This window comes from Molossus molossus, unplaced genomic scaffold, assembly GCF_014108415.1.
Source record: "Molossus molossus isolate mMolMol1 unplaced genomic scaffold, mMolMol1.p scaffold_m16_p_14, whole genome shotgun sequence".
In the NCBI taxonomy this organism is placed as follows: domain Eukaryota; kingdom Metazoa; phylum Chordata; class Mammalia; order Chiroptera; family Molossidae; genus Molossus; species Molossus molossus.
In genome coordinates, this window is record NW_023425349.1 from 21,984,489 (window position 1) to 22,011,610 (window position 27,122).

The 27,122-nt window shown below is 48.1% G+C and overlaps 1 protein-coding gene across 5 annotated transcripts in view; it reads right to left on the reverse strand.

The window, feature by feature from the left end:
- Positions 1–289: 289 nt before the first annotated feature.
- Positions 290–27,122, reverse strand: part of PALM2AKAP2 (PALM2 and AKAP2 fusion) — a 320,709-nt gene continuing 293,876 nt past the window's right edge. For 4 of the 5 annotated variants that reach the window (XM_036260620.1, XM_036260616.1, XM_036260619.1 and 1 more), the window contains 3 exons: positions 21,409–23,764; positions 9,738–9,916; positions 290–2,144 (listed from right to left, as the gene is read on the reverse strand). In XM_036260620.1, the coding sequence (XP_036116513.1) occupies positions 2,046–2,144; positions 9,738–9,916; positions 21,409–23,764 (2,634 nt within the window). In that variant the 3' untranslated portion in view covers positions 290–2,045. The remainder of the gene's footprint in view (positions 2,145–9,737; positions 9,917–21,408; positions 23,765–27,122) is intronic. The other variant, XM_036260617.1, reaches the window with a different exon arrangement.

Below are 27,122 nucleotides of genomic sequence, written 5' to 3' on the forward strand. Positions count from 1 at the left end.
TCAAGGTGGCACCCCCTGCCCATCGGCAGAAGTTGCCTTCAAACCGCAGGTTCCCTTGGCAGTGTTAACGGATCCTTGTAAATGATCAGACAGGTCCCATTTCACTGTGCCCACTACTTGTCTGTGAATAAGCGTTCCCCTAAGTCAACACTAGTCTAATAAAAGAAACAAAGATAATGTGTATAACATCTACATACAAATCTCGTGGAATTGCTACTTGTCGGAATAACATATTAGAGCTCATGACATAACAATATACAAACAAAAATTAATTTTAGTGAGGTCTGAACTTCATTATTGCTTATTTTTTAAAACCACAGTTTTAAAACAAAAGGAAAAAAAATGATGCTGGTCAGTTTTTTGTTTTTTTTTTCTCATGGCCAGAGTGGAAAAATTTCTTATCTAGAAATTGAGGGCACTCAATTATTGAATGCCCTTATCATATTGCTTTAAAGGTCAGAAAGAGTGAAGCTGGCATCTTCTGTGGTATACTAAGCATGAATACAAAGCATGAGAATAAATATGGTACTTTCCTAAGTGTCAAATTACAAACCTGCTCAAAACTCTGCAATTGTGACTCATGCAGATACCATGTTAATTCAGTTTCATATCACGAATACTGCATCAGCTCGGTGCCTCTATATCCCTTTTCATAAAAAAGAAATTCTCGCTCACCCCTGGCGCTGGCTAACAGCTCTGGAGGAAATACTGTACACCCTGTCCCATGCTCATTCTGGAATTTTAACCCCAACATACACACCCTTACGCATGAGCATACACACTTTAACAAACACACAAAGGTGTATGAGTGTGCGTGCGTGCACACACACACTCATACACACCATCTTTAGGATTTGTTGCTGATTCCAAGCCTGCCCTTCGATTTCTAGTCTATATTTCTCTGTATCATCCTGAAAAACACTGGCTGCTCAGAAAAAAATATCTCCTGATTCCTTATTTTCCCTACCCTTTCTGCCCCCTTCTCTCTCTACCTTCATGCTCTTTCTTTAATGTTTCATTTCTGGTTAACCCAAAATAATCTCTCGATCTTCCTACCACCCCTAAGGTCCATTTTATGATAGAAAATATAAACCCCTTTTATTTCTCGACATCTACCTGTGTAAGGCAGATTTCGCCCTTTTCTCAATTATTGCCACTCTAAAAATACCCCGACCCGCCTGAGCCAGGCTGTTCAGTGTGCGCAGGCTTGAACATGGATATATTCCCCCATCCCATCATAAAAATAGTTGTTGTCCACTAAATATAGTTTTCATATGAAGAAACATAATTGGGAAAACGTGTTCTCCTAACCTGCAAATCAGTCAACAGTATAAGCAGACTAGACCCTAGAGCTAAAATAATCCATTTGGTTTGGCTTTCTCCCCCCGCCCCTCAACCTCCTCACGTGGAACAGTTTGTGTCTGCAACATGAAGAAACATTGTCTTAAAAATACGGGTTTGATGTATTGCGATTATTAACTGCTCCCGATAAAAATCAGTTTAATGTAAGAGAAATGGAATCATAATTGCCTCTTCTCCGTAAGCAGGGAAACATGATTCACTCTATGGCTGCTGGAGTCAGTGGCGTTGACTCAACACCTCCGATGCTGAGCGACGGGCGGAAATGGGTGCAGAGAGCATCCTGTGCTGTCGATGGCACCAGCCTGGGCGCCACTGCTGTCCAGATGGGCCCGTCGCCCGTGTCCTCTCCACCCAGCAAGGCTGCTCCGGGTTGTGCCTGGAGCAACCATGTTGATTTGCCTGTAACTTCTGTGTCCTTTGGGAGCAGTTGTGGATTGGTCCAAATCCAGGCGATTCTTTGAGTCGCAAAAAATCCTTTCTCTGTTGACTCCTGGGGGCTAGGGTGTGATGGGTGGATTTCTTTCTCACTTTATTGTTCATCATTGCAGCTTCTGGTCTACGGAAGGGTTGCCGAGTTTGTTTGCACTTTAATAAATACTCCATTAAAATGCTGTGACGTGGGGAGGGCTTGGTTTCTAGGTAACCCAAGCACCCCTGAAGCTTCCTGGGTGGAAGGAAGTTGGTTACTCATTGTCCCCATCCTCCTGGTTGGCATAGAGCCCCGCCTCCCAGCGCAAGGCCAGCGCGCTCTTTCTCCGGTTAACCCGCGTGGCCTCAAGGACCTGGAGAGAGAGGGGAAAATTACGCAGAGTTCATCGGTGTTAACTGTGTATACAAACCAACTCCTCTGTTTCTTTCCTCCTGGTCCCCCCAACAGCATCTAATGAGAGGGGAACCTAATAAAGTGTCTGGTGTGCGGGGAGGGCACAAAGGGGCAGGGAAGTTCTGGGTGTTCACCTCACAGCCAAAGTTCACTTGCTGGGGACCTAGAGTTTTCAACATTCAGATTTAGTTTTCCTGAAATGTTCCGCAAGTTTCTTTGACTAGACTTGACTGCAGGGAGTTTTGAGATAACAAAGCCGACCTCCCTCCGTGCTATAGGTGGGTGCTGTCTGATGTTCTGTATCTGCACCACCCAATAGGGTAGCGCTAGCCACGTGTGGCTCCTGAGCGTTCAAATAGGGCCAGTGTGGCTGAGAAACCGAACATTGCATTTCAATTAATTTGCATTTAAATATCCTCGCGGAAGTAGTAATGAGAGCACAGCAATAGCTTGCCCTGTCCTCTGTAAACAAGCAAACCAGAGGATAATTCCAAGTAATTGGACCAGTGTGGATTCAATCCACTAGGCTTTGTGGATCTATATAAGCTACGAAGGATCACATTTAGGCCTTGAAAGTCTACTTTGGTATAATTAAGCTTCAAAGAGGTACTAAGTCGGGGGGGCGGGGGGAGATAGCGTATCAGGCCAGTGAAAAGCAATCTGAGCATTTTGGTGCAACTTGAGGGCCAGAGGTGCTAATACGTGAAATGAAAGGGGACAACACCAAGGACAATTGGCTCGCCACCCTCAGGCTAGGCCTCCCTCCCTCTGCTCACTAGAATAGTCAGTGGGCTCCTGGGGGGGACTGCGGCCCATCTGTTCCAGCTTTGGTTCGATCCAGATGAGTAACACAGAGTTTCCAGCATCTGAGAAATGGCTCGACTTCATGCCACTCCACCGAAAGCATGCCCATGCCTGCCAGCTAGCTCAATCACTGTGGCATCACATAGAGTGTGAGGTTTCTGATTTTAAAGAAAAGTCCAGCAGAGCCAACCCTGGCTGATTATCCAAATAGCAATGAAGGCTTTGCTTATAGTAAGAACAATCATTTTGACAAGGGACAGAGATGCTGGCAACTCCAGAGAAGGAGAGGCAGGTGACAGGCAGCGCTGGGAGCCCAGGCATAAGCGGATTCTGAGGGTCTATCTCAACCTGCTTCTCTGCCCCTCTGGTAAGTGAATCGGCCTCCCAGAGCTTCGGTGGGCTGTCCCTGGCGAAGCCTTCCCCGTCCTCCCAGCAGGGACAGCTGGACCTGACATGAAGGACAGTCTGGTCCGCAGGCCGATGCTCCAACCGCTGAGCCAAACCAGCCAGGGCTTGGAGGACAGTCTGTAAGCCATGCCAGACAGTGTTTTGTTTGTAAGCATATCATGGCCACTTACTCAATATCCAAGAATAAGGTATCAGTAGGAAAAAGCATGCTTCCAAATCTGCTCTAGTTATAGAGTAGGCTTCCGGTCAGTGCATGGTAACATGGTACCGTGCAGCAGCGCTGGACCAGACTTGGGAGTCTGAGCTCTATGGCCAGCTCTGGAACATGCTGCTGTTGTTCATGGTATCTTGTGCCTCAACTTTCCTCATCTGTGAAATGGACACAGCACCACTGCCCTACTTCGCAGGCTTTCTCAGGAGGCAGTGCCGACTCTGAAGTCCAGGCAGGTCTCAGTTTAGATCCTAGTGACTGTGTCACCTTGGGAAAGTTGACCCCCATGCCTCTGTTCCCTTATATGTACAGTGGGAACAATAAGAACAACAGTATAGAGTTGACCTGAGGAATACACGGGCATCGTATGTATGGGAAGCATTTAGCAATAGTTCCCAGTGCATCGTAAGTTTTCAAACGCTAATTATTTCTGTCATCATGTGAAGGGCTTTAAAAACTATCAAGTGGTATTCAAATACAGGGCATTTTTATAAGGACCTCCACATTGTGTAAAATGTCACCTTGCACATACAAACTGAGAGGTGTACCTAAAAGCTAAAAAATACGTCTAAGGTTCTGAATACCACAGTTGGACATTGAGAAAGGAACATATAATGATATTCTCAATATTCATTTTATACCCTTTGAAAGAAAATTGCTGATAATCATCAGCTTACATATACAGTTAACTATGATTTTTTTTGCTAAATAGGGCAATTTAAAAAATATATGGTACTATAGGTTGGCACGAGCAATAAGAAGAGTAATTTACAATATGCAGTGAATGCCAGGCTATCTAAGCCCTATAACAGGCCCTTCTATTTCCAGATACAGAGAGAAATTCTCCCCTAGGTGCATGAAGAGATAAGCATAGTAACACTCTGCAAAACACTGTTTGGAGTGGCAATACATTTTCTTTCTTTTTTTTTAGAAAAAGAAACAACCTACATTTCCATCACTAGGAGGATGAATAAATAGTGATGTGTTCATTCAGTGGAATACCACACAACAGTTCTAATGAGTGACCTAGAGCCATACATATCCATAGGCATATATGTAAAAACAATGCAACGAAAATAAAGTAAGGGGTGGAGGACACGACAATATGATGTCATTTATAGAAAGTTCTAAAACATGCAAAACCAGAACATACGATTTATGCATATGTAGCGTGAGTATAAAAACATGCATGAAACTGATGAATACCCAACTCAAGAATGGTCCTCTCAGGAGAGAGACGTGGGAACCGGGAGAGTGGCAGGAAGGCTTAAGTTCTATTTGCAATATTAACTTCTTTTTAAAATATTAAGCAAATATGAAATAAAAACGGACCAGCTGGACGGACGGGCCATGTTATCTTATTGCGCCATGTTACTCGGCACATTTGCACGCCTGCTCCATGACATCAGGGGCTGGGTTTTGCCAGCTGTTTTGCTCTCGAACCTGGAACAAGCCTGCCCCACTGCAGTTGACCAATAAGCTGTTTTTTGTTTTGTTTTGTTTTTTGCATTTATCTTCAGATAGAGCGAGGAGAGAGGAGGGAGGAGAGAGAGAGAAACTTTGATGTGAAAGAGGCACATTGACTGGTTGCCACCCACACAACCCCAACTGGGGCCGGGGACAAACTGCAACTGAGGTACATGCCCTTAGCGGGAACCAAACCCGGGACTCTCCGGTCTGCAGGCTGATACTCTAACCGCTAAGCCAAATCGGCCAGGCCCAATAAACTGTTAACTGAGTGAATGAAACTGATTCTCTCCAGAATTTTGTGTGTAAAACAATTATTTTACAATAAAAACAATACAGCCCGGCCAGTATGACTCAGTGGTTGAGCATCGACCCATGCACCAAGAGGTGGCTGGTTCAATTCCCGGTCAGGGCACACGCCCAGGTTGTGGGCCTGATCCCCAGTGGGGGGCATGCAGGAGGCGGTCACTTGATGTTCTCTCTCATCGATGTTTCTATCTCTCTCTCCGTCTCCCTTCCTCTCTCTCTAAAATCAATGAAGAAAAATAAATTTAAATAAAAACAATACAACGCTATAGAAATAAAAACATGAAAAACACTGTGCCTTCTCACAGCAGAAAAAGAGAAAATATAAAAAAATAGGGAAAATGAACATTGTGCCTTTTCACAGGCCCCATCTGTGAAATCTGTGTAAAAGGAAGTTGTAGGGGAAAGGAGACTTTTGCGGAAATTCGATGCTTAAAGAAGCTTCCAAAACAAAAACACAGATTTAACAACTGGGCCAAAGGGAAGCCAGGATGGTTCCCTTTGGGAATAACTTATAAAGTTATGGCATGGAGTTCTCTGGATCCATCCGAAGGCAAACAAAGGACCGATCCTCTTCAGCTGCGTTGCTTTCTAAGCACATCAGGGAGTGTTTGCTGCCCGTGTTGGAGTAACTGAAGACAGCCATCGGCTGTGCCCTCCAGTGCCAACATGGTCCTGCTCCACGAGAGGGCGGGGCCTCTCTGAGCACACCCCACGCCACAGCCAAGTGCAGCAGGCTGCGTGCACGTCCACATTTTGAGGCCGTCTCCCCCACCGCCGTTCAGAAACAACTGGATGAAAAAGACATAAAGACAACTGCTTGCTTGTCCTTCTCATTCAGCCCACCAGGAAATGGCAAACCACACAGCATGCACCTGGGCCAGGCATGCAGGAAGACCAGGACAAACACGTTGAACAGTACCTCGGAAGTCACCTTGCAAGACAGTAACTTAGAGGTGTACTGGCAGAGAGGGAAAAGACCAGGGTTAGTACATGGCAGAGACACACTCACAGAACACCCCCCAGCCAGGAACTGGGACCACACCGGGCAGACAGGAGGGGTGTACCACCAGGAGACCCTCACATACCCATGCCGAGACTCACTGCATCTGATATTAGTTTATTTAGAAGTCTGTATCTTTTGGAGCAAATAGATACTCTATTATTATTTAATAAAAATATCAGATAAGCCATACTTTGTTAATTCAAGATTTGTTGCATCCGTTTCCTGTGCTTTGAATTAACAAGGTCCCCCAACCCCCTGGTATGTAAGCAGACACCCACAGCAAGGTCCTTGATGTCCATTTTGGATTAGCTAGAATCTATAACCAAAGAGCGTTTCTCTTCCTGTAGGTGCCTCTGAACCCCAAAGCAGTCTTGTAGCCTATTGTCCCACAAAAAGGAGACCCTAACTACAGACAAAGGTTGCTCGAATACAAGGTCGGTGGAGGGAGAGTCTTTGAAGCTGACCCAAGGACACCTAGGGAAACCATCCAGCCTCTCTCATCACCACCTTGGGGACATGGACAAGTTCCCGAGTGGGGTGCTTGTGTAGGAACTAAAATGACCCTTCAGTTCCTATAAGAGACAAAAAGTCACTGCAAGGAAAGCTTAGGAAAAAACAATGTCCTGGTTATGGAAAATGAGCTCGAAGGACCAACTTTGGACAGTCCCCAGAGAACTGGGGTGATGCTCTGGGGTGGGGGTGGGGACGCCACACCTGTTTGGATGGCAAAGGTCGGTCTCTGCAGGTAGGTTGGCCAAAGTAACTCATGAACACTGCAGGCCCGGCTTTCTGTGGCTTCTCTGTCCCCTCCCTCTTCTGTTCTTCATGCCCATTAATACCACTGTGTCTGATGCATCACTGGGTGTACCTCGCAGGAACCCTATTTTGTGTTTAAGTCCGCCTTCTCGTTAGGAAGCACAGCAAGTAAGAATTGTTTTCGTTCAGTTCAGAAAGAGCTTGCTAATTCCTATGGACAAACACATGGCTGGGCCCTGGCCGTGTGTGAGGGGCTCCTAAGAGACTTTTCGGAAGGCACATGGGCAGGTGCCGGATGACTGGGCCCAGGTGAGCCATGTGCGGTCCTTAGAGGGTGGGGCATCTGAGAAGCCATAGTTTGCCCAGAGAATAGCGTGTGTGACTGGAGCAGACAGCTTCCGGGGCAGGAAAGCCAGTTACACAACACAAGCATGGAGCAGTCCACCTGCTCCTACTTATTACCCTTCTCGTACCAGTGACAATGGAAAAGGGGCCACGGATCAGCTGGGAACGCAGATGAAGGCGTGTTCATTCCTCCAGGTAAACGTCAACCTAGGCTCCAGTGACTTGACACAGACACAATAGAAAAGATCCCCTGAATCAAGAAGGCTAAGAAACGGGGTCACGGGGGCTCTGATCATACATTTGCCGTAGAAGCAATCTGAGTATGCTTTTTCCAAGCCTGGGTCTCTTACAAGGGCTATAGTGGATTCTTGTGTTCTGTTCCTAAGAATTTTCAACAATAACAAACTTGGTTCTCCTGTGTTATCAAAAACAGTGCAAACCACTTGGCTTTGAACTGAAGATCTAGGGATGGTATCAACTTGGTTCATTAGTCGGTTCCTTCCTTATATGAAATGTTTATTTACTGGAGAAAAATCAGGACGGGAGGCTGGCCCTTCGTCGCATACAAGGAGGGCAATCAGTATATTGAAACTCTGATTCTGAGCAGCCGCCCGAATGCACGGGGGGAGCCAGCCTGGTTGGCGTTGGCCAGGCGGCTGCCTGAGCGTCTGCACGGAGGAGGCTTCCGCCTCTGCCTATGAAATGAGCTCCCACTTCTGTGTGTAGTTTCTTCCTCCAGCGTCCGCACCTCCACACCGAAGGCACACACAGGAGACGTGCAGAGGGCGCTTGGAAAACGCTCGATGGTGCTCTCCCCAACCAGAATGCACGAGGTCCACTCAGCCGACTGCATGGCTGGAGTCACTGGGGAAAAGAAGCCCGTTTCCTAGCACTTGGCTTCAAAATGGTCACAGGTTCCAGAAAATGCCTAAAGGTAAACTCCATATTTTAAGTGGGGCTGCAAGGAAGGGCCAGCTAAAGTGACCTGGTGGACAGAAAAGGCCCTACGGGCTCAGGGAAGGCGCTCCAGCATTGGAAAGTCTGCATCGGCCACCGAGGGCCAGCCTCGTCCCTCTGAGACAGAAAGCAGCTCAGAAACGCTCCAGCCTAACAGCAGAGCCGGGCCAGGGTCCCAAGGCGTTTAGGGGGAGGCCCGAGAGAGCCTGGAGATGCCAAGTGAGCCGTCGGGCTGCTGTAGGTGTCTGCTTTCTCTACCACCAAATACTTTGAAAGCAACACTGAGTGTCAACTGCAGAAATCCTTTAACTTGGTCAACCAGGCTATGAAAGGCAATAAGTCAGCCTGGAATTCTCACCGGGAGTCCCGCAGCCTTCAAGCTTAAGGTGACCAAACAATTTATCATCCAAACTGGGGCACCTTTAGAAGCGAAAGAGGATGCTATTAATAATGAAAAAGGACAACAGGCATAAACCAGGCCTGTCCCAGGTAAACCGAGCGGTATCCTCCACCGACCCCACGCTATCTGTGACCTAGGTGTAACCAGGAGGAAGAGGCGGCCCCCCAGTTAACGCTAAGACACCGAGGCCAGCAGGCTCCTAGGAGGTTGGTGTGGACCCGAGGCCGATGCCCAGTTTCCAGCTGCGGCACAACCACCCTCACGTCTCTTACTGGAGAAAGAAACCCAGAGCAGATGACTTCCTTCGCAGTTCATGTGAACGCCAAGTTCTCAGGGTTGAGGGGAGCTGGTAGCCGTGTGGCTTTGAACTGTCATTTTAAATGGCTCTTTCCTGCCAAACTGTACATAAGGCTTGATAACAGCCCCAAACGCACTCGGTCTTTTGAGCACTGAGTAACATTTACAGGGATGGCCCAGAGGAGACACTGAAGGAATAGGATCGTCGTAGTTCTCTAGAGAAACAAGCCTACAGAGCGGGCCAGCGATGGTAGAAGTCAGCTCCCTGGTACCTGGGCTGATACAGGGTCCTGAGGTCCTTCTTCCCTTCTTGCCCAGCATCTTTCTACCCACCGAACAGCCCAGGCACTAACACTGCCAATGGGCTCACATTATAGCTGGCAGGAAAAAGACCTGTTCCTTGCATGATCGATGTTTTTGAGAAACAAGGCAAAAACCCAAACCCAACTCCAGGCACGTGACACCACACATTTGAAGATCGGGTTTGGAACCAGGCTGCTGGCAGACAGCTGTCTACACGTGCGGAACGGGGACACCACACGCCCCGCTACATTCACCCTCGGAGAAGTGAAAGAGGAAAGGAGAAGAGACTTACACTACCATCATCCATCCTCTCGCGCCTTTTAGATTTGTGTGTCTCATAGTCTTCCATGAGGGTCTGCATCAGATTCTTGGGCCGCTGGGATCCGGCAGCCTCTTCGGGGGCTAAGTCAGGCTGCAAGCTGGGGCCTTCAGGTGTGGGGGATGGAGGAGGTCTGACTTTCTCTATTTTCCCTGAAACAATACGAAGAGAACACCCTTTCTAAGCTCGTCTGCTCATGACTGCTTTCAGAAAGGAGAAAACCAGCAATACAGCAACCTCCGATGCAGAGAGTGGTACCACGGCCGTGCTTACGTGCAGGACACTTTATTACAGCAATCAAAGTACTTAAGGATAAAGTCACAAACCATCCAACAGGGACCTCAAGGAACCCAGTCCTAAAATGTCAGACCTAAGAGGCCTATTGGGCACCTTGCAAATATATGTCAGAGAAACCACTGTTTTGGGGACATGAATTCTATCACAGATCATAGAATTAGACTGTGAGGGGACAGCGCCTTTGAGCCTTAGAGACCCACTTCTTACCAGTAAAGAAAACTGAGGTCCTGCAAAGGGAGGGCTGTGCTGAGGTCACTGATGGGACCCAGGTCTCCTGGTTTCCTCGCCAGGTTCTTTGTTCTCTATCGAAGGCCACCAACTATCATCAGACCTGCCCAGCTTCAGGCATGGACAGCACAGTGTTGTAAGACCTTTGAATAAGACCCAGGTTTGTTCTTCCAGGTCGCCCAGTCTTACACACAGGCCAGCTTCACTCATGTACCTTACCTGCCCCGGCCCTAAAGCATCTGGGTTTGAGATACCCCCAAACCTTAAGGAATGAATGCCAACAGACAGCTGTGGTGTTGCAGGGAAGGTGTGCACCAGTCTCAGGGAAGGTGAGATTTGAACTTTGGAAATGCCTTACGGGAATTCCCAGATAAAGAGATCAGGTCAAAGTGACTTCCACTGAGACCTTCTGTATCTCTCCCTCTTGGGAGATGCCCGGCCCTGACTTCTAGTCTATCAAGGGGTGGGTTTTAGCGACACAGAGCCCCAAATGCACCTCCGAGAAGTATTTTGAGGTACAACGGCCATGCTTGTTCCAACTGTGCCCTTTGTGGGGGCAAAGGATCTGTGAACAAGGAATGTGAAGAAAAAAAAACAACACAAAACAAGTAGAACCATTCAATTCCAAAGTTTGGAACCTGCCAAGGTTAGAGTAAAGACCCATTTGACCCCTTACAGCCCCAAGTTGACGGTGACTCATCTTTCTTCGTCTTCTTCCCCAGACATTTAACAGAGCAGGACTAAAAGGAAGCCCGGGGTCCATGTCTCCAATGGGTCTCTATAGCCCCTTCTGGGTCCAGCTGCTTTTGATGGAGTTGGAAACTCCCTTAGAACTCAGGAAGCCCAGGTTTTAATCTCTGCTCTTCTATGAACTATGCATGTGGTTGGCTACAGACAATCACTTAATGTTCCCAGTCTAACCTTGGGCTGATCGCTTAGGTTCTCCTAGCTATAAAACGAGAACTGTGGAAGAAGTTGTCTTTGAGGTCCCTTCTAACTCAGACATTTTGGCCTTCTAGCAAATAGGTTTGGCAAGAAGATCGACCCTTACTGATCTAAAGAAACAGCATGGCCACCACATTTGGCAATTAGGTGGGGAGTTGTTTTTAATACACAGAACGGGGCACTCCATCCACAAGAGACACTGTTACATTAGTAACTTAGGGAAACTCGTTGTCTTGACCTAAATTACCTAGATCATTTACAAAAAGTCTTTTGATATTAACAGCAAGGTAAAAATATTTCACAGTTCTCATATTCACTAGCAATGATTTCTATTTTTTTATTATGGAAATTAGGGAATGCTAAATGGCTTCCCATCAATTATGTTAAATATTTATCAAGATTTTACCATACCTGTTTCATCTATCTTTCCTTCCTTCCTTCCTTCCTTCCTTCCTTCCTTCCTTCCTTCCTTCCTTCCTTCCCTCCCTCCCTCCCTCCCTTCCTAATACTGAAGTATTTTAAAACAGTCCCAGACCTCAGGAAATATCACCTCTGCACACTAAAATATGTCTCTGCAATTTCAGATTGACTTTTTAAATGAAGGCTTGAGAAACCATATAGCACAGAGGTAAGCATATAAGCCCAGGAGCCAGCCTGCTTGGGTTTGAATCCACTACTTCACAGCCAAACAAGCCTGGGCAAGTTACTTACTGTTTTTCTATCTGTTACCTCATCTGTAGAATGGGTATGATAATCGAGGTACCTACCCCATTCAGTTGGCATAAGGACTAAATTAAAATTTAAACAGCAAGCATCTAATTTATCTAGTTACTATTTATTCAGAATCTCAATAATGTCCATAGAATGAGAATAAGCAATTTTGTGGGTATTCTACATAAAATATTTGCAGTTCTTCTAGAACTAGAAATAAACACTATTGCCAAGGCTGGTCATCACTGGTCAATTTTCCAACTGACCTCTTAAGTGTCCAAATCGTCTCCCACCACCCCCCCCCCCCCCCCCCCCCCCCGTCCAGCATTAAACTTCTAGAAAGTGTAGTCCATCTTCCTGCCTTCACCCTTCCATACCCACTTCGTAGCACTGGGTTATACGTCTGTGAAAGCCTTGTCCACATGCTGACGTATATCATATCTGGTTGCTTAAGCTTCTCTTCTCAAGTTAGCTGGAAAGTCCCCTGAAGACAGGGAGCACTTCAATCACCTATGAACCCCTTCGTTCATCTGGATATAAACTCCCTTAAGATAGGACCTTGCCTGCCCTGGTCACTGCTGGATCCCAGCACCCGCTGTGGTCTTTGGCACGAGGTAGGAGCTCCAGTTTGTTGAAGGACCCAGTAAGTACATGATGAAACATACATCGCAGCTACTTATTCAATGCTTGTGGGTGGGGACCGAATTCCCAATAGAGAATCTGAGGAAAGAATTCAAACACCTTCACCAATGCACATGCAATGACACAAGCTTGTTCTACAGAATCACAGGCTCAGTGGCTTTGCAGTAACAGCAGCACATTTAAATGGCATTTCATTTACAGGCATCTTGTCACTTGATCCTCACAATAATCTCAGGATGTAGTCAGGGTGGATGTCCTGACGTCTGTGAAGGGTTTCGACCGTGGAGGCTCAGGTGCTGAGGCCAGCCCGAGTTACACTAGCTAGTAACAATGAGTCGGGTCTGGTCTGGAACCCAGATCATGCTGATTATGGCTAAACGATATTGATGGGATGTAGGCTGAAAGAGAACTGTAAAGAGGGCAAAGGGTTAATAGAGAGACGGAGTCAACCATTAAACATTAGAGGCATTTCCTGCTTATGTCTTCTAGCAAAACCACCCATCACCTCTGGAGCAAGTGTTACCATTTACAGACACTAGAGGTCGCATGAGGAGCAGCAGCAGAAGACGGGTGCAGCACGTCTGGAGCAGCTGCTTCCAAAGAGCAAGTAGCTGAGAGGTCTAGAGAGCAGGGGATTTCAGATAACCAAGCCCACATCAGAGCCTCAGGAGAAGCTGTCACAGGTCCCCAAAGACAGGAGACACTGTGCCCCATCCCCTTGGTTTGGGGAAGTCAGCTGGGCCAGGCTGCTCTGCTGGGCCCTGGGATCTCAACCATATTCCCCTCCCCCATGCCCTAGTACGGTTCAAGCCATGCACTGGACTTCTGCGGGCCATTTTAGGAATACACAGACTACTAAAAAGCTGTAGAGGGACCTGTCTCACACCTACTTTCCTCCTCAGAAGTCTATAGCCAACAGTCTTCACACACACACACACACACACACACACACGCACGCGCGCGCGCACACAGCCCTGCTAATACTTTGAATGTAGTCCAGAAAGACACTACCTTCGTCCGCTTGAGCTGCCCTCACAAAACACCATGGACAGGGTGGCTTAAGCCACAGTGCTGGAGGCTGGAAGTCTGAGGTCAGGGTGCCAGCATGGCTGGGCTCCGGTGAGAATCATCTTTCTGTCCTGCCGACGGCCGCCTCCTAGCTATGTCCTCACACTGCAGAGCGAGTGACTGAGCTCTCGGGTGGCCCTTCTTCTAAGGGCACTAATGCCATTAGGAGGACCCCACCCTCCTCTCATCCAACCCTAATTATCTCCGAAAAGGTTCCACCTCCAAATACCATCACATTGGCAGTTATGGGGTGGTGGCGACTATGCTTAGTCTGCAACTGACGCATAGACCTCCAACTTCTAGAACTATCAGATAACACTTTTGTGTCATTTTAAGCCACGGTGTTTGTGGTCGTTTGTCACAGCAGTGACAGGAAACTAATACAAATACAAGCCTGACAGTACTTTCATGCACTTGTGTGCATGGAGAAAAACCAAGGCAGGCAGTGGGCTAGGGTTATGGGTCACTTTGATGTTTAGCATTATTCCCCCGTTTTTTTTCCCCTACAATAAGCATGAACTAATTATAAAACAGAAAACAAGTCAGAAAAAAACTTTAAGTATTATTAGTCACGTTCAGAAAGGGAGCGAGAGCTGCTCACTTTAACCTGCACAGACTGGGCGGACCCACCAGCCTTGCCATGTCGCCGGGCAGCTCACCCCAGGACAGCTGACACCTCCCCAAGGCCTCGGGAGAGCATGGGTCACGCCTGGGACAGTGGCCTTCACAGCTGCAGCATTGAGAAGCAGACCAAGAAGCAGAGAATTTCACTCCAGATCAGTAAATGCTGGCTCTTATCGGGAGTGGAAGAGAACACGAGAAAATGCGAATTTGCATTTCCTGTTGATTTATTGTGAACAGTTACAGCACTTCCTGGGCGCAGAAAACAAGCCAGGCCGTGGCTGTGCTGCTGGATTTCCTGAGCAGGCCGAATCGACGGCGGGCTGTGCGGGTGGGGGCAGGGAGAAAAATCCTCAGTTCTCCCACCCAAGGGAAGCTGATTGAGGGCTGCATGTGCGCGGAACACAGCTGCTGCCGCCCCTGACAGCCCACTCCTTTGTAGGACGAGGACTCAGATCTAAAAAGGCAAGGATGTGGGTTCCAAAAGTTTAAACATTAATTTGGCTAAACCTGAGGATTTGGGGGATTATTATATTCCATGAACTTGGGTGTCTGAGATCTTAAATCAAAAAGCCTTTGTTGCTGCACTTTTTCAAAGGAAAAGAAAAAGCCAGCACCCACGCTTATTTGAAAAGCAAACGGAACCGAACAGAGACGCCCACCAGATGTCATGCCTCTGCCCAGGCCTCCTCCAATGACCTTTCTTTACGCACACTGGGGTGAGGCTGCAGACATCGAACACGGCTCCTAGGTCCTGGAGATGAGCTCAGAGAGAAATGAGCTCAGACTGGCATTTGCAATCTCATTTCCTCTCATAAAAGGGAAGATCCTGCTGTCGGGCCCCGAGTGCACGGCTCGTGCAGAGCAGGGCTGTGACCCCCACTCCGAGGGCTGGTCGCTGGTCCTTTCATCAGCTCCGAAGGCCCGGGGGTGGGAGAAGGCAATGACAGGAATCCTCAGCTTATAAGCCGAGCTCCGGAATGAGAAATACCCTGCCTGGCGAAACCAGTCTGAGGAGCGTCCAAATATGACTCAAGGCAAGCTGGGGTGCTGCATGAGTTGCTGATAGTGGGTCCTTCTTATGAACAAAACTGAAAACTCTCGAAGGAAAGAGCTCACCTTTCCAGAGGAGGCCGTTTCAACCCAGAACAGAAAACACCGAAGCAGAAGGCATAAACACCGTGGTAGATAGCAATTCACTTACCAAGATCTTGCTGTGAAACACATTTCTCCCAACATGGTGGGCTTGGCTAGGTGAAGATTACTCCCCAAAAAGAAAAGGGGGGGGAGGGAGACACATGTTTTTATTGCACTTGTATTGCCACCCAGTACACTTAATGATGGACTTTGTTTTTTGAAATCACAGCTGTCTACTGAAAACAACTTTCATTCTAAGGAGGTAACTATGAAAAAAAAAAAAAATCCCCTCTAGAAAGCAATTTCCTAATGCATATTCTGCCAAGAATTTCAGGGTCACAGCAGCTTCAGAAGAGTAATTCATCAGTAATTCTGCTAATGTTTTCTAGCCTTTTCTTAAAACATACCAGAAACAGTAACCACCACCACAACCACAGTAACTGTTCTTAGGAGACTTCTGTGTACCAGACATTGTTCAAATTGATGTGGTTGGTGCTGTTTTATTCCCATTTTACTGGCGAGGAAACCGAGGTTTAGACAGCCAGCAAGCAGTGGAGTCCGGATTTGAACTTCAGATATAATTCTAGAGAAATGGCTGTTACATTTAGATCTATCATTTTCTTGGACCAGCTTTTTTACATGATGCGTGAATTTGTATTTGAGGAATAGGGGTGACGTCACATGCATCCGAGTTTGGGGAAACGCCTGATGTTTACATACACGCTCACGAGAAATAACATCCATTACATGAAATGTAGATGTATTCTTTGGGGCTCCAAGGGCCCGACTTTCACAGTCTCCTCCACCACCCCTGGTCCCCCCGTGCCCCCGTAGCAGCTTACTCCCAAAGATCAGATGGAGCCGAAATGCCAGTCTCCTTAGGGAGGTAAGTACACAGCAGGTCACCAGGGCTAGTAAGAGACACAGTCATATCCTGCCCTGGACTTCAGCCGTCACAGGGGACATCCTGTTCCCAGGCCTGGCTTTGATTAGCTCACAGTTCTCACTAGGCATAGAGCAGGGATCTTGCAAGAAGTAGGCCCTTTGATTCATCTTTTCTTTCTCGGGTCAAGGCTGCATCTCCCTCTGCGTGTGGCTCCGTCTGACTTTCAGAGGCCACTCCCCTAGCGGGGAGCGTGGCACAGCCCTGTCGGGTGAAAGGCAGCCAACACGGACACCACGTGGTGTCCCCAGCGAGGTCCGAGCTCCACTGGGAGCCAGCCCAGACGCCCTGCATGTATCAGAAGACCCAGCACAATTGGCAGTGACAACAGGACCTGCCTACAGAACAGAATGATACCAGTGACAAGCGTGCGTTTCCCAAAGTTTCCCAGAAGCCGTGACCACAGTCTCGTCACGGAAGAAAGCACAGGCGTCTCTGTCCTCTCAGGAGTGAGGCCCACGGCTTTAACCACGGCGATCGCCCTTTTCAAATCACTGAATGGAACGTCCAAAACCAACTTTGAATTCTGTAATTTGAGGAGTCCTGATTTTATTACATACGGTCACCCCTTGCCAAACACTGCCTCCACCTCGCCTTTTCTTACCCACGCCTTCCCAAATAGCACCTTATAAGATGAATGTATTTGGGGGTTCAGATAAACACAGTTCAGGAAGGTTCTGGTCCAAGGCAGAAGGCTCACCCTCAACGAGCCACAGAGAACGTGGCAGTCACGGTGCTCAGTGTCCGTAACCGGACTCAGCTGGCTCCGGCCCCGCTGTCAACGTTCAGTTCGTGGTGTGAACACGTCTCCCTGCTCGTCCTCACACTCAGAAGTCGATTCCTTGCTCGAGTGGCGAGTTCTTTCAGAGACCGAGCCTGTGTGGAGGGGATAACCGAGCTCCTCCCGGGGAACGAACTTTCAGGAACTCAGAACCACCAGGCTGGACGGCTGCCGGCTCTGCCAGTCCCTCCGCCAGTCCCTCCGCCTCTGCTCCGCTCTTCGGACAGCGCCAGCAGGTCTGCCCGCTGGAGCACTGAATTACGTTCCAAAAGGACAAAGGAACCACCCTGGGTCACAGGGATGCGACTATCTCAAGGCCTCTTGGAGCAAACTCACCCAGAGCCACCGTGGCTCTAAGAAGGATGACAGGACGGACCCGAGAAAGTGCAGGGGTCAGGCCCGAGGGAAACCGAGCTCCATCACTGTGGGCGGAGAGGGAGCTGTTACCACACTCAAGGCCTCCCGGGCAGAGGGCCAGGTCCAGCAGAGGGCAAGAAAGGGCCTAGAAAAAGTATGGACTTCGGAGTCCATTGAACGGGGCTCTGCCACGCCCTAGATGGTGATCTTGGCCAAGTTACTAAATCTCTCTGGACTCTGGTATTAATTCTTTGAAAAGGAAATACTATTACAGGTCCGCGATCCCTCATGCACATTTCCAAAATCCAGGAAAAGCTCCAAAACCAAGTTTTGTCATAACTTATTCGGCATGAGGCTCTTCTTAGTCTTTATTTATTTATTTATTAGTCTTTATTTATCCCAGTTAATGGAACTAACTTTTTAAGTTTTACAGCAGAAATCTACTTTCATGACAGGGCACAGCTCCAGACAGGGCACCTGAGTGTGTTACACAATAGTACATGCATTGTGCTGATTTTCTAAATAACAGGAGATATACTTTATGGCTTTTCTAAAATCAGAAAAATTCGGAATATATCTGGCCTCAAGGGTTTGGATAATTTGTGTTACATCTCAGAGGCCTGCTGCAGGATTGAAATGAGAACATAGCCCTGGCCAGTTTGGCTCAGCGGTTGGAGCATCGGCCTGCGGACCAGAGAGTCCCGGGTTCAATTTCTGCTAGGGGCACGTACCAAAAAAAAAAATGAGAACATGTGTGTGAAATAACTAGTATAGGTCACAGCTTTAAGGTCATGATAAGTCATAGCCCCCATGATTAGGCTTGTGTCATCAGAGAATGTCCAGGAAATACGGTAGTAGACACAACCCCCAGTAGGATATGACACATGAAACAAGTCGCCAAGCTCTGCTTCATGAATATTGTGCTGACATAAACATTTTTTTTCCCTGTCTCGGACTTTTCCTTTGATATTTGAAGAAAATAAAGGGGAAAAAAACAAAAACAAAACACGGTCAATAATCTTTAAAATAAAATAATGATCATCGCATATATATCATAATTCAAACTGATAACAGAAGTTGAAACTCCTTGGAAATGTTATTTAGATAATATCCATCACTATCAATCTTTCCATGCACTAAAAGACATGAACAGATACTCTGAGTTATGGGACTCGGTAGTCACACCTTCTTTACCACTCCCCATAGTGTCCCACTGGGCAACTTCACTGACATGGTAGATAATTCAACACCTGGTATGAAAACAAAAACTATTTCTAAAAAAAAAAAATCAAACAAAAACTGAAGCTAATCACCTAACTAACTGCGTGTCCGTCATGTCTGGAAGTCAGAAGTGAAACCAGCCTAACTAACCATAGACTACGGGCACTGTCTGTTGATGCCCTTCATTTGAAAAGACATTAGAAAAAGTTTTAAATTGTTAACTTCAATACAATGTTTGGGTTGTCCTCCCAAACTCACTCTTCAAGGGTGTTTTACAGCAGTGTGTGGGTTAGACCTTCAAATCAGGCCTGGACACCTGCTCAAGCGCTTTACTCTCCACTTCTGAGAACCATCAACAGAAGGTGCACGTGTGCTCATTCTTGGGAGTACGCTCTCTCGCGTAGCCATCCAGATGGCAGCATGCCTTCAGAGACGCCCAGAGAGGAAGAGCTCACAGAGGCCGGAGGGATGAAACCGCTGAGGCAGGACGACGGTGAGCCCATCGATTCAGGGCCGAAGCAGGAAAGCTGGGAGATGCGAGGAGAGCATCGCTCCTTTGAAAGTCCTCACTGCCTTCCCACTGCCCATGGGATGAAGTCTGAGCTCGAAGACCTAAAGGCTTTCTGGCTCCAATCAATTTGGTTTTGTTTTCCATCTCTCCCTTTAACCCACCCAGCCCTTGTGGAAACACCTCAGATGTGCCATGTCCTCCGTTTCTTCTGGGCCTCTCCAGATGCTTTTCCTATAGAAGTTGTTCCCGGAATAATTTCCTCCACCCCCTGAACCTAACTGCTCCCTCCGTTCAAAGCTGCGATGGCAGTTTCCCAAGGAAAGAAGACTCCCTCCTGGCCCAGGGAGGCGGTCTCCCCTGCTCTGTGCTCCCCAGGTCTCCCTGCTTCTCCGCCAGGAAATCTCCACCTCCGCTTGAGGTTGTTTTCGTACCGAACTCTAAGTCCCCCAAGGGCGGCAATTCCTCGTTCACCCGCCTGTGAACAAATGTAACACAAACCCTATCGATGTGGAACTTCTTCCTTTAAAAATCACAGGAGAACCAACAAGATAAAACTTCTACATAGTTTGTTCTAATCATTGGTCTTTGAAAATGACTCTATCCTGTTGGAAACCCTCTCCTCTCCCATCATTGCGAGATGGGGAGACTGAAGGCCAAAGCTGAGGTCTTTCCTGGGGTATGGTGGGGAGAACTCACAGATTTCTGGCAAATGGTTCGGAATAAACAAAGATATTTCAGCGTGGGAACTTTTCTTTAGGTTGAGATGGTTTCAAAGTTTTAAATTTAATACCAAAAAAAGTGACCTTGCGTCATCGTAGATTTGATGGAAGCTGTGTCCAGACAGGATTAAGATTTGGACAGACCGATTTAAATGCCAACAATTTTATATTAGGGTGATACTTTTTTTTTTTTTTTTTTTTTTTTATCCTCACCCGAGGACATTTTTCCATTTTTTGTTCAGGTAGAGTGGGAGGGAGAGAGAGGAACAGAGAGAGAGAGAGAAACATTGATGTGAAAGGAACACATCGAGTGGCTGCCACCCGCACAACCCAACCAGGGCCAGGGACAAACTGCAACCAAGGTACGCGCCCCCAGCGGGAACCGAACCGGGGTCTCTCAGGACCGCAGGCCAACACTCTAACCGCTGAACCAAACCGGCCAGGGCTAGGGTGATACTTGTAAACTCTCTCTGGTGAAGAAAATGCCCCCCCCCCCCCCGCAATCTATTGTAGACCAATACTTTTTAAAACCACAACATCCCCCACTTGGATTTGAGGACACTGTCAAATCGCTGTAGAGTTTTCAGCAGCTCACTCTCCCCATCTGTACCTCTGTCCACAACACCCCACAGACTAGCTGAGGCCACACTTCCAGCAGCATCTCTCTGGTAGGATGTGTGGGTCGGTCTCCAGTTGCCAAAATATCCAAATGGAAAATAAAAAACAGCTGGTCACACTGTTACCCACAATGGTAGCAATAATAATTACCACTATCATTAGCATCAACCATCAATACAAAGTATTCAAGAAAGAGACTGTCCAGGCGACGAGAGGGGATAGAAGACCTGCCTTTTCATATAGTAACTCAACTTCACTAAATGGGTCACAGGACACGAATAGATGAGACCACCCCTAATTCCGAAGCGATTCCTTTGTGCGGACTAGGAGCACACTCGATCATATAGAAGAGGGACAAAAGCATCTTCTGTGGGTCAGTCTGTAACACCGAGTCATGGCTGTCATTGTTGAAAAGGGACCTTGTATCAGAAGGGGTTAGTAGAGCACATTCCCCAAATCAGATGGGTTGATTTAACTACAGACACCAAGGGTCAAGCTGCTGACTCCAGAGGTCCACATGGGCCCCACACCGCCCCTCCCTCTGCCAAGAAACGATCCCTTCAAAGAAAAGAGAACAATTCTCTGCATTAAACCAAGACCAGAGCAGAACAACGAGGAAGGAGCGACTGCATTCCATTCCTCTGGGATGTGGCTAACACCACCCAGGCTCGGGTTCTCCCAGAACACCCTGTGACACTCCTGTTGCACGTCCCGAAGGCTGGAGTCCTCGTGCTTGTGTACCTTGGACAGTTATTCCAGCCACACACAGAGGAGGCTCCACCCAGAAACCTGTAAGCTGAAATCAGCCGAGAGCACCTGCCTCTGGCCTGCGGCACTTCACTTACCTGGAGCGGTTTTGTAGCACGAGGTCCGGGAGGGCAGCGATAAGGCATTCTTTGCCCGGGAACTCGGGGTACTCTGCAAGACTTGTCTCTGCCTCTTCAGCTCCTCTTCCCTTTCCTGGGCTGCTCGGATCTCTTCTTCGATCATGGACAAAGTCCGCTGCTTCCTTGACCTCAACTTGAAGGGCCCAACCGTCACGTCGGACTCTTGACTGGCCAGGAGCAAGGCTGTGCTTCTCAGCTCAGCTGCCTCTGAGTACTTGCTGAAATAGCCCCGTTCGGGTCTGGTCTCCTCCATGTTTATTGGGCCACTGGGCTGCACTGCTGGCAATGGGGGGGAGGGTCCCCGTTCCCTGAGCACCCTGTCTTCAGTAGGCAGGATCTTTGGTAATACATCCCTTTTCTCTTGAACGGGAGAGGACACCTGAGGTGGCTCGAACATGCTCTGCGGCTTCTCTGAGCTCAGAGCCCCAGACCCCGCTTCCTCTAGAGTCGCTTTGGGTCCCTGCTGCTCTGCTCCACGCTTGTTGCTTCCAGACACAGCTCTATCCACCTGCTCGGCTATGGCTTGTTGAATGGCGTTCTGCACCAGGAGACCAGCCTGGTATTCCAAGGAGTCATCAGCCGACGGAGAGTCTCGCAGCGTGGATGAAGGGGAGTAGAAACCATGATCACTAAATGACTTGGAGACACCTTCTCCTCGGCCTTCTGAGGGGTTGTCAGTTTGCGGAGTCTGGGGCAGAGAGAAATCGGCCAGTGAATTCTCCTGGAGGGCGTTGGTTGTCTCGTTGGAGGCCCCGCTGTCACTGATGTTGTCCATGCTGAAATCATTGGACAGGGTCTCCAGGACGGTGGTGTCCTGGGACCTCACTGACAATTCATCCAGACCGGAGTCAAGCTCCTCTTGGGTCAAAGAGACATTGACGGACCTTGAAAACTGATCCAAAATCCCAGGATCATCATCCTTGACCACGGTGAGGACGGCCCTGGCACTTGTGAACTCTCCGTCCTCTGTCCACAGTTTGGACAGGGGCCCGCGTTTGGAGGCCTCGCTGTAGGGCCCTTCCCGGCCCTGCGGAGCTGCGCTGCCCTGGCCCCCTCCCGGAGACTGGCTCTCCGGGGCACAGTGGGCTTTCTGCCCCTTGGCTGCCAGGGCACCGCTGTCTTCCAGAGGACCCCCGATGGAGGCTGGTCTCGAGAGGGTCAGTGGCTTGTCTGAATTGATTGAACCCAGAGGCCTGTAGAAGGGCTTGATGGAGAAGAGCCTGGGTGTACTCTGCCCCCTGGCCGCCGTTTGCCTGGAATTCTCCATGAGCTGGAACTGTTTGCGAGCCGCAGAGAAATCTATCTGCTCCGTGACGACGTCCTCCTTCGCCTTGCCAGTCCCGCGGGGAGCTTGCTGAGGGGAGGCAGGGGCCGTGCCGAGCGGGGCGGGCTGCTGCTGCTGCATCAGCAGCTGCTCCTGCTGCACCCTCCTCTCCCTGCGCTCCTTGTACTTCTTGTGCGACTCCAGGTGTTCCTCGTCCAGCTGCTCCTCGATGGTTTTCTCCTGGGGAGGGTTCCACCATTTGGCTGCGATGCCGGGATTCTTCTTCATGGCCTGACTCCGGATGAGTTCTCGTCTTTCCTTCTCCAGCTCCAGCATCTCTTCTGTGGGCCTCACCTTTCGGACACAGTACTGTTCTTTCTCACTCCCGTCGTCCTCGAAGAGCTTGGAGGGCTTCTTGTCCTCGTGGAAGGCACGCAGCTCGAACTTGGCTTCCTTCTTCAGCGTGGTGAGCGTGAACTCCCCGTCTCGGGACGAGCACCACGAGCTGGTGGAGGAGCTGGGGCTCACGGGCGCCTGCAGGCTGTCCCCCAGCACATCTCGGGGGGGGTCAGGGGAGTGGCCGTTCGCGCCTTCACGCTCTGCCATGGTGTCAGAGTTGCTTCTACTGAGCTCAATGTGAGGAGGCACCTGCCTGCCAGTCGCCCTCTTGGTGGGCTCTGGATGGACGGCTGTGCCAGGCTCCGGGGAGGACGTGCCGTTGTAGGTTCCGTCCACAGCGGAATCACAGCAGTTGGCCTCGAGCACCTCGTCTAGATAGCGGATCTCACTGGCCACGTCGTTATCCAGAGATTCATGGTGATCAGCGAGGAGGCCGTTGTGGGGGGGCGAGCAGAAGGGGGAGGGGTGGTCCATGGAATGTGAAGTGGAGGCGATCCCAGGAACACTTTTACATTCTGCCACGGAGACCTCAATTTCCATGTTTTTGTGATCTGGGGGGAGAGGGCTGATCGCAGGATCCAGGGGGTTGGCACTACTGTGGTCTCTCTCGCTTGTTAGCCGGACATCATCCTCGGAGAGCTGGGGGGGCTTCTGGAAGAAAGAGGAAAGGAAAGTCAGGGTTAGACACTATGTCTCGTCTGGATGTGGACACTGAAAAATTAACTGATGACTGACAGGAGGGAACGCGGAAACAACAATGCCAAGTTCCTTCTAACGATGCCTCGCGGGGTCGTTTTGTGGTGCGAACAGGTACCTACACCTCTCCATTTCACAGACCCCACTTCTTTACTGGGTGTCCAGAGAACGTGCCACCAATGCTAGTCCCCGCTTTTTAATTTAAATGTAAATCAGGACTCAGAGCATCTGAAGACGAACTCGAACATCTCCTTAAGCACAACATGTTATATAGCAATTTGTACCCGTCTTCCAAAACCGTCACAGCCAACTACTGCAGAAATGCAACAGGAGTATCACGTGTCCCCAGATGTAAGAAGAAGGTGAACAAATCTCCTTGAAAACATATGATTCTCTGCTAAATGGAATACAATCAATCTGGAGACAAGAGACTTTTTAGAAGTTTCTTCCAAAATAAAATACCGGAAAACCGTCGATTCCTCCAGCGACTCCTTCAGGCTCCAGAGCCCCGCTGCCACGACCGTCTGACCAGAGGCCTTATAAACACCAGCCCAGAGCCATGGACTGTCCAGCTCTGTTCTCAAAACCACACTCCTTAGTTGAGGAATGAGTGTCGCTTTGAAAGGCTAGTGTCTGACGGCACCTCCCTGCCAGTTCCTAAAATGCTTTACATGTGATAGCTCCAGTTTTGTGGTTAAGTAAGAAAACCATATCTTCTCCATTTTTTAAAATACATCATCTTTGCCGTGACTGGTTTGGCTCAGCGGTTGGAGCGTCGGCCCGTGGACCAGAGTCCCGGGTTCAGTTCCTGATAAGGGCACGTACCTCGGTTACGGTTCGTCCCCGGCCCGGCTGGGGTTGTGCGGGTGGCAGCCAGTCAATGTGTCTCTCTCACATCGATGTTTTCCTCTCTCTCCCTTCTGCTCTATCTGAAGATAAATGCAAAAATGTCCTCAGGTGAGGATTAAAAAAATGAATAAATGAAAATAAAATAAAATACATAATCTTTTTTTTGCACCGGTTACCAATCCCATGTAATTTTGTTATTGACAAAATTAGTAAGATTCGTTTCAAATTCTAGGATAACTGTTTTTCCAGACCAAAGGACTGTGAGTTGTGTCAGATAATTCAGCAGTACATTATGAGCTGAACTTGAGTCCCCTGCTCTGACACCTCGGTCAGCTTCGTTTCCCTGTCTCAGATCGAGCGTGTGCCTAGGATTACCAACAGCACAGTGCCAAGTTGCAAGGGGGTATATATTTTCATTTATTTAAGTTTTAAACAATTTAATTATTATTATTATTTTAATCCTCACCGGATTATTTTTCCATGGACCTTCAGATAGAATGGGGGAGAGAGGAGAAACATCGATGTGAGTTAACTGGAATCAAGGGCTGACGCTCTAACTGCTGAGCCAAACCATCCAGGGCAGTTTTAAACAAATTTAAAGGTTCACAATATAATATTAAAACCACCTTAAGATGATTCTCGGGGATTAATTTCCAAATCCTTGCAAGGAAAATGGATAATTACAGATTTGTTCATGAGACCTAGAAAAACAGGCGTTCACCTGTGGGCTGTGTATGACGTCAGACGCTGGAAACTCCACGGTTATCCTGCCGGGCTATAAGGCTACCCCTGAACTAAAAGGCTCCCCACGAGCTGGGGATTTCCTTCACTCCTCGTTTCCACACCCCCCTCGAGACTTAAGTCAACCAAGTAATATACATTCCTTCTTTAGTAACAGGCAAGAGAAGATGGTGTTGGATAATCTGGTCTCGGTCTGGTCTTTGTCAAAGCCTGGTACTTAATACCATAATAACTTTATTTTTGACCATCATCAACTCATGATCTTTTATCCTGATAATGAACTGAAGAGGCATATCAGAGAAGTTTATTGTTTTAAAAACCTTCACTAGCCCTGGCCAGTTTGGCTCAGCGGTTGGAGCGTCGGCCTGCGGACCAGAGAGTCCTGGGTTCGGTTCCCGCTAGGGGCACGTACCAAAAAAATAAATAAAATGATATAAAATAAAATAAAATAAAAACATTCACTAAACTTTCTTTTGTTAAAGCAATTATCAGTGACTTCTACGTCATTAAGAATTACAGAAGATTTGAATGCCTGAATGTATTGACTGCCATTTGATTTCAAGTAAACCTAGGTCAAAATTAGCCCACCCCATGGAAAGCTACTACTGGAATAAACAGACCAATAAAAAGAGACGCACAGTACCACTAAGGAGAAATCCGGTTATCCTTGACCCTCCCACTCCCAGCTTTATTCAACCAACGACTTACTAATAATATTCTTCATGGGAATAAGTGGGACTTTCCTCCTATCCCTTGGGGGGGGGGTATAATACTTTCGAATAGTTGACATAAGAGGGAAGAGGGCAGTCTAACATTAAAGGAAGCTAGAAGGCAAATCATTAATTCTATAGTTCATGAGTCACAAACCCGCTCACGGAACATGCAGGAGGCTTGTTCTGCAGGCCCATAGTAAACCACCAGCAGCAACAAGCTCCAGGAGCCCTGGCCGCTGCGGCTCAGTGGTTAGTGTTGGCCGGCACACTGAAGGGTTGTGGGTTCGATTCCCAGTCGAGGGCACATACCTGAGTTGCTGATTTGATCCCAGGCCCCAGTTGGAGTGTGTGTGGGAGGCAGCCGATGGATGTGTGTGTCTCTCTCACACAGATGTTTCTCTCTCTCCCCCTCCCTCCCTCCCTCCCTCCAACTCTCTAAAAATCAATGGAAAAAATATCCTTAGGTGAGGACGAACAAAAAACAAGCAGCTCCAGGAGACAACTTTTTCTTTAAAAAAATTAAATTTTGGGGCCTGACGCGTTAACTTTGAAAAAAAAAAATTTAAATTTCCCACACTTCTTAGGAAGCCATAAGTCTATTTTGGAGTTTACTTAGAATAGTGGGTGAAGTGAAAACCTTGCCTGTATTGATCCCCTACAGATCGGGCTAACCGAACCCTTCACCACATTTGTCAAGAACACTTTTCGCCTCCTCACGTCAGTATGTCTCTTTGTCCTGGACACATCCCAGTTCGGTGTTTGATGACCATGAGCAGATGTCCTGACGGCTTTCTTTGTCAGAACTTAAAAACTGTATCAGTTCTTTCCAAGGCGTGCTTTCTGAACCAGCAACAACTGTTCAATACAAAATTTCAAGTCTGAGAATAGCATCTGACGGTACATTTTTGCAATGTTTAAAAAAAAAAAAAAAAACTACCTTCCCCTTTTGGTCAGAAATCATGAGTCTATTAATCATGTCATCTGTGATGTGTCCAGCTGAGATTTTAAAA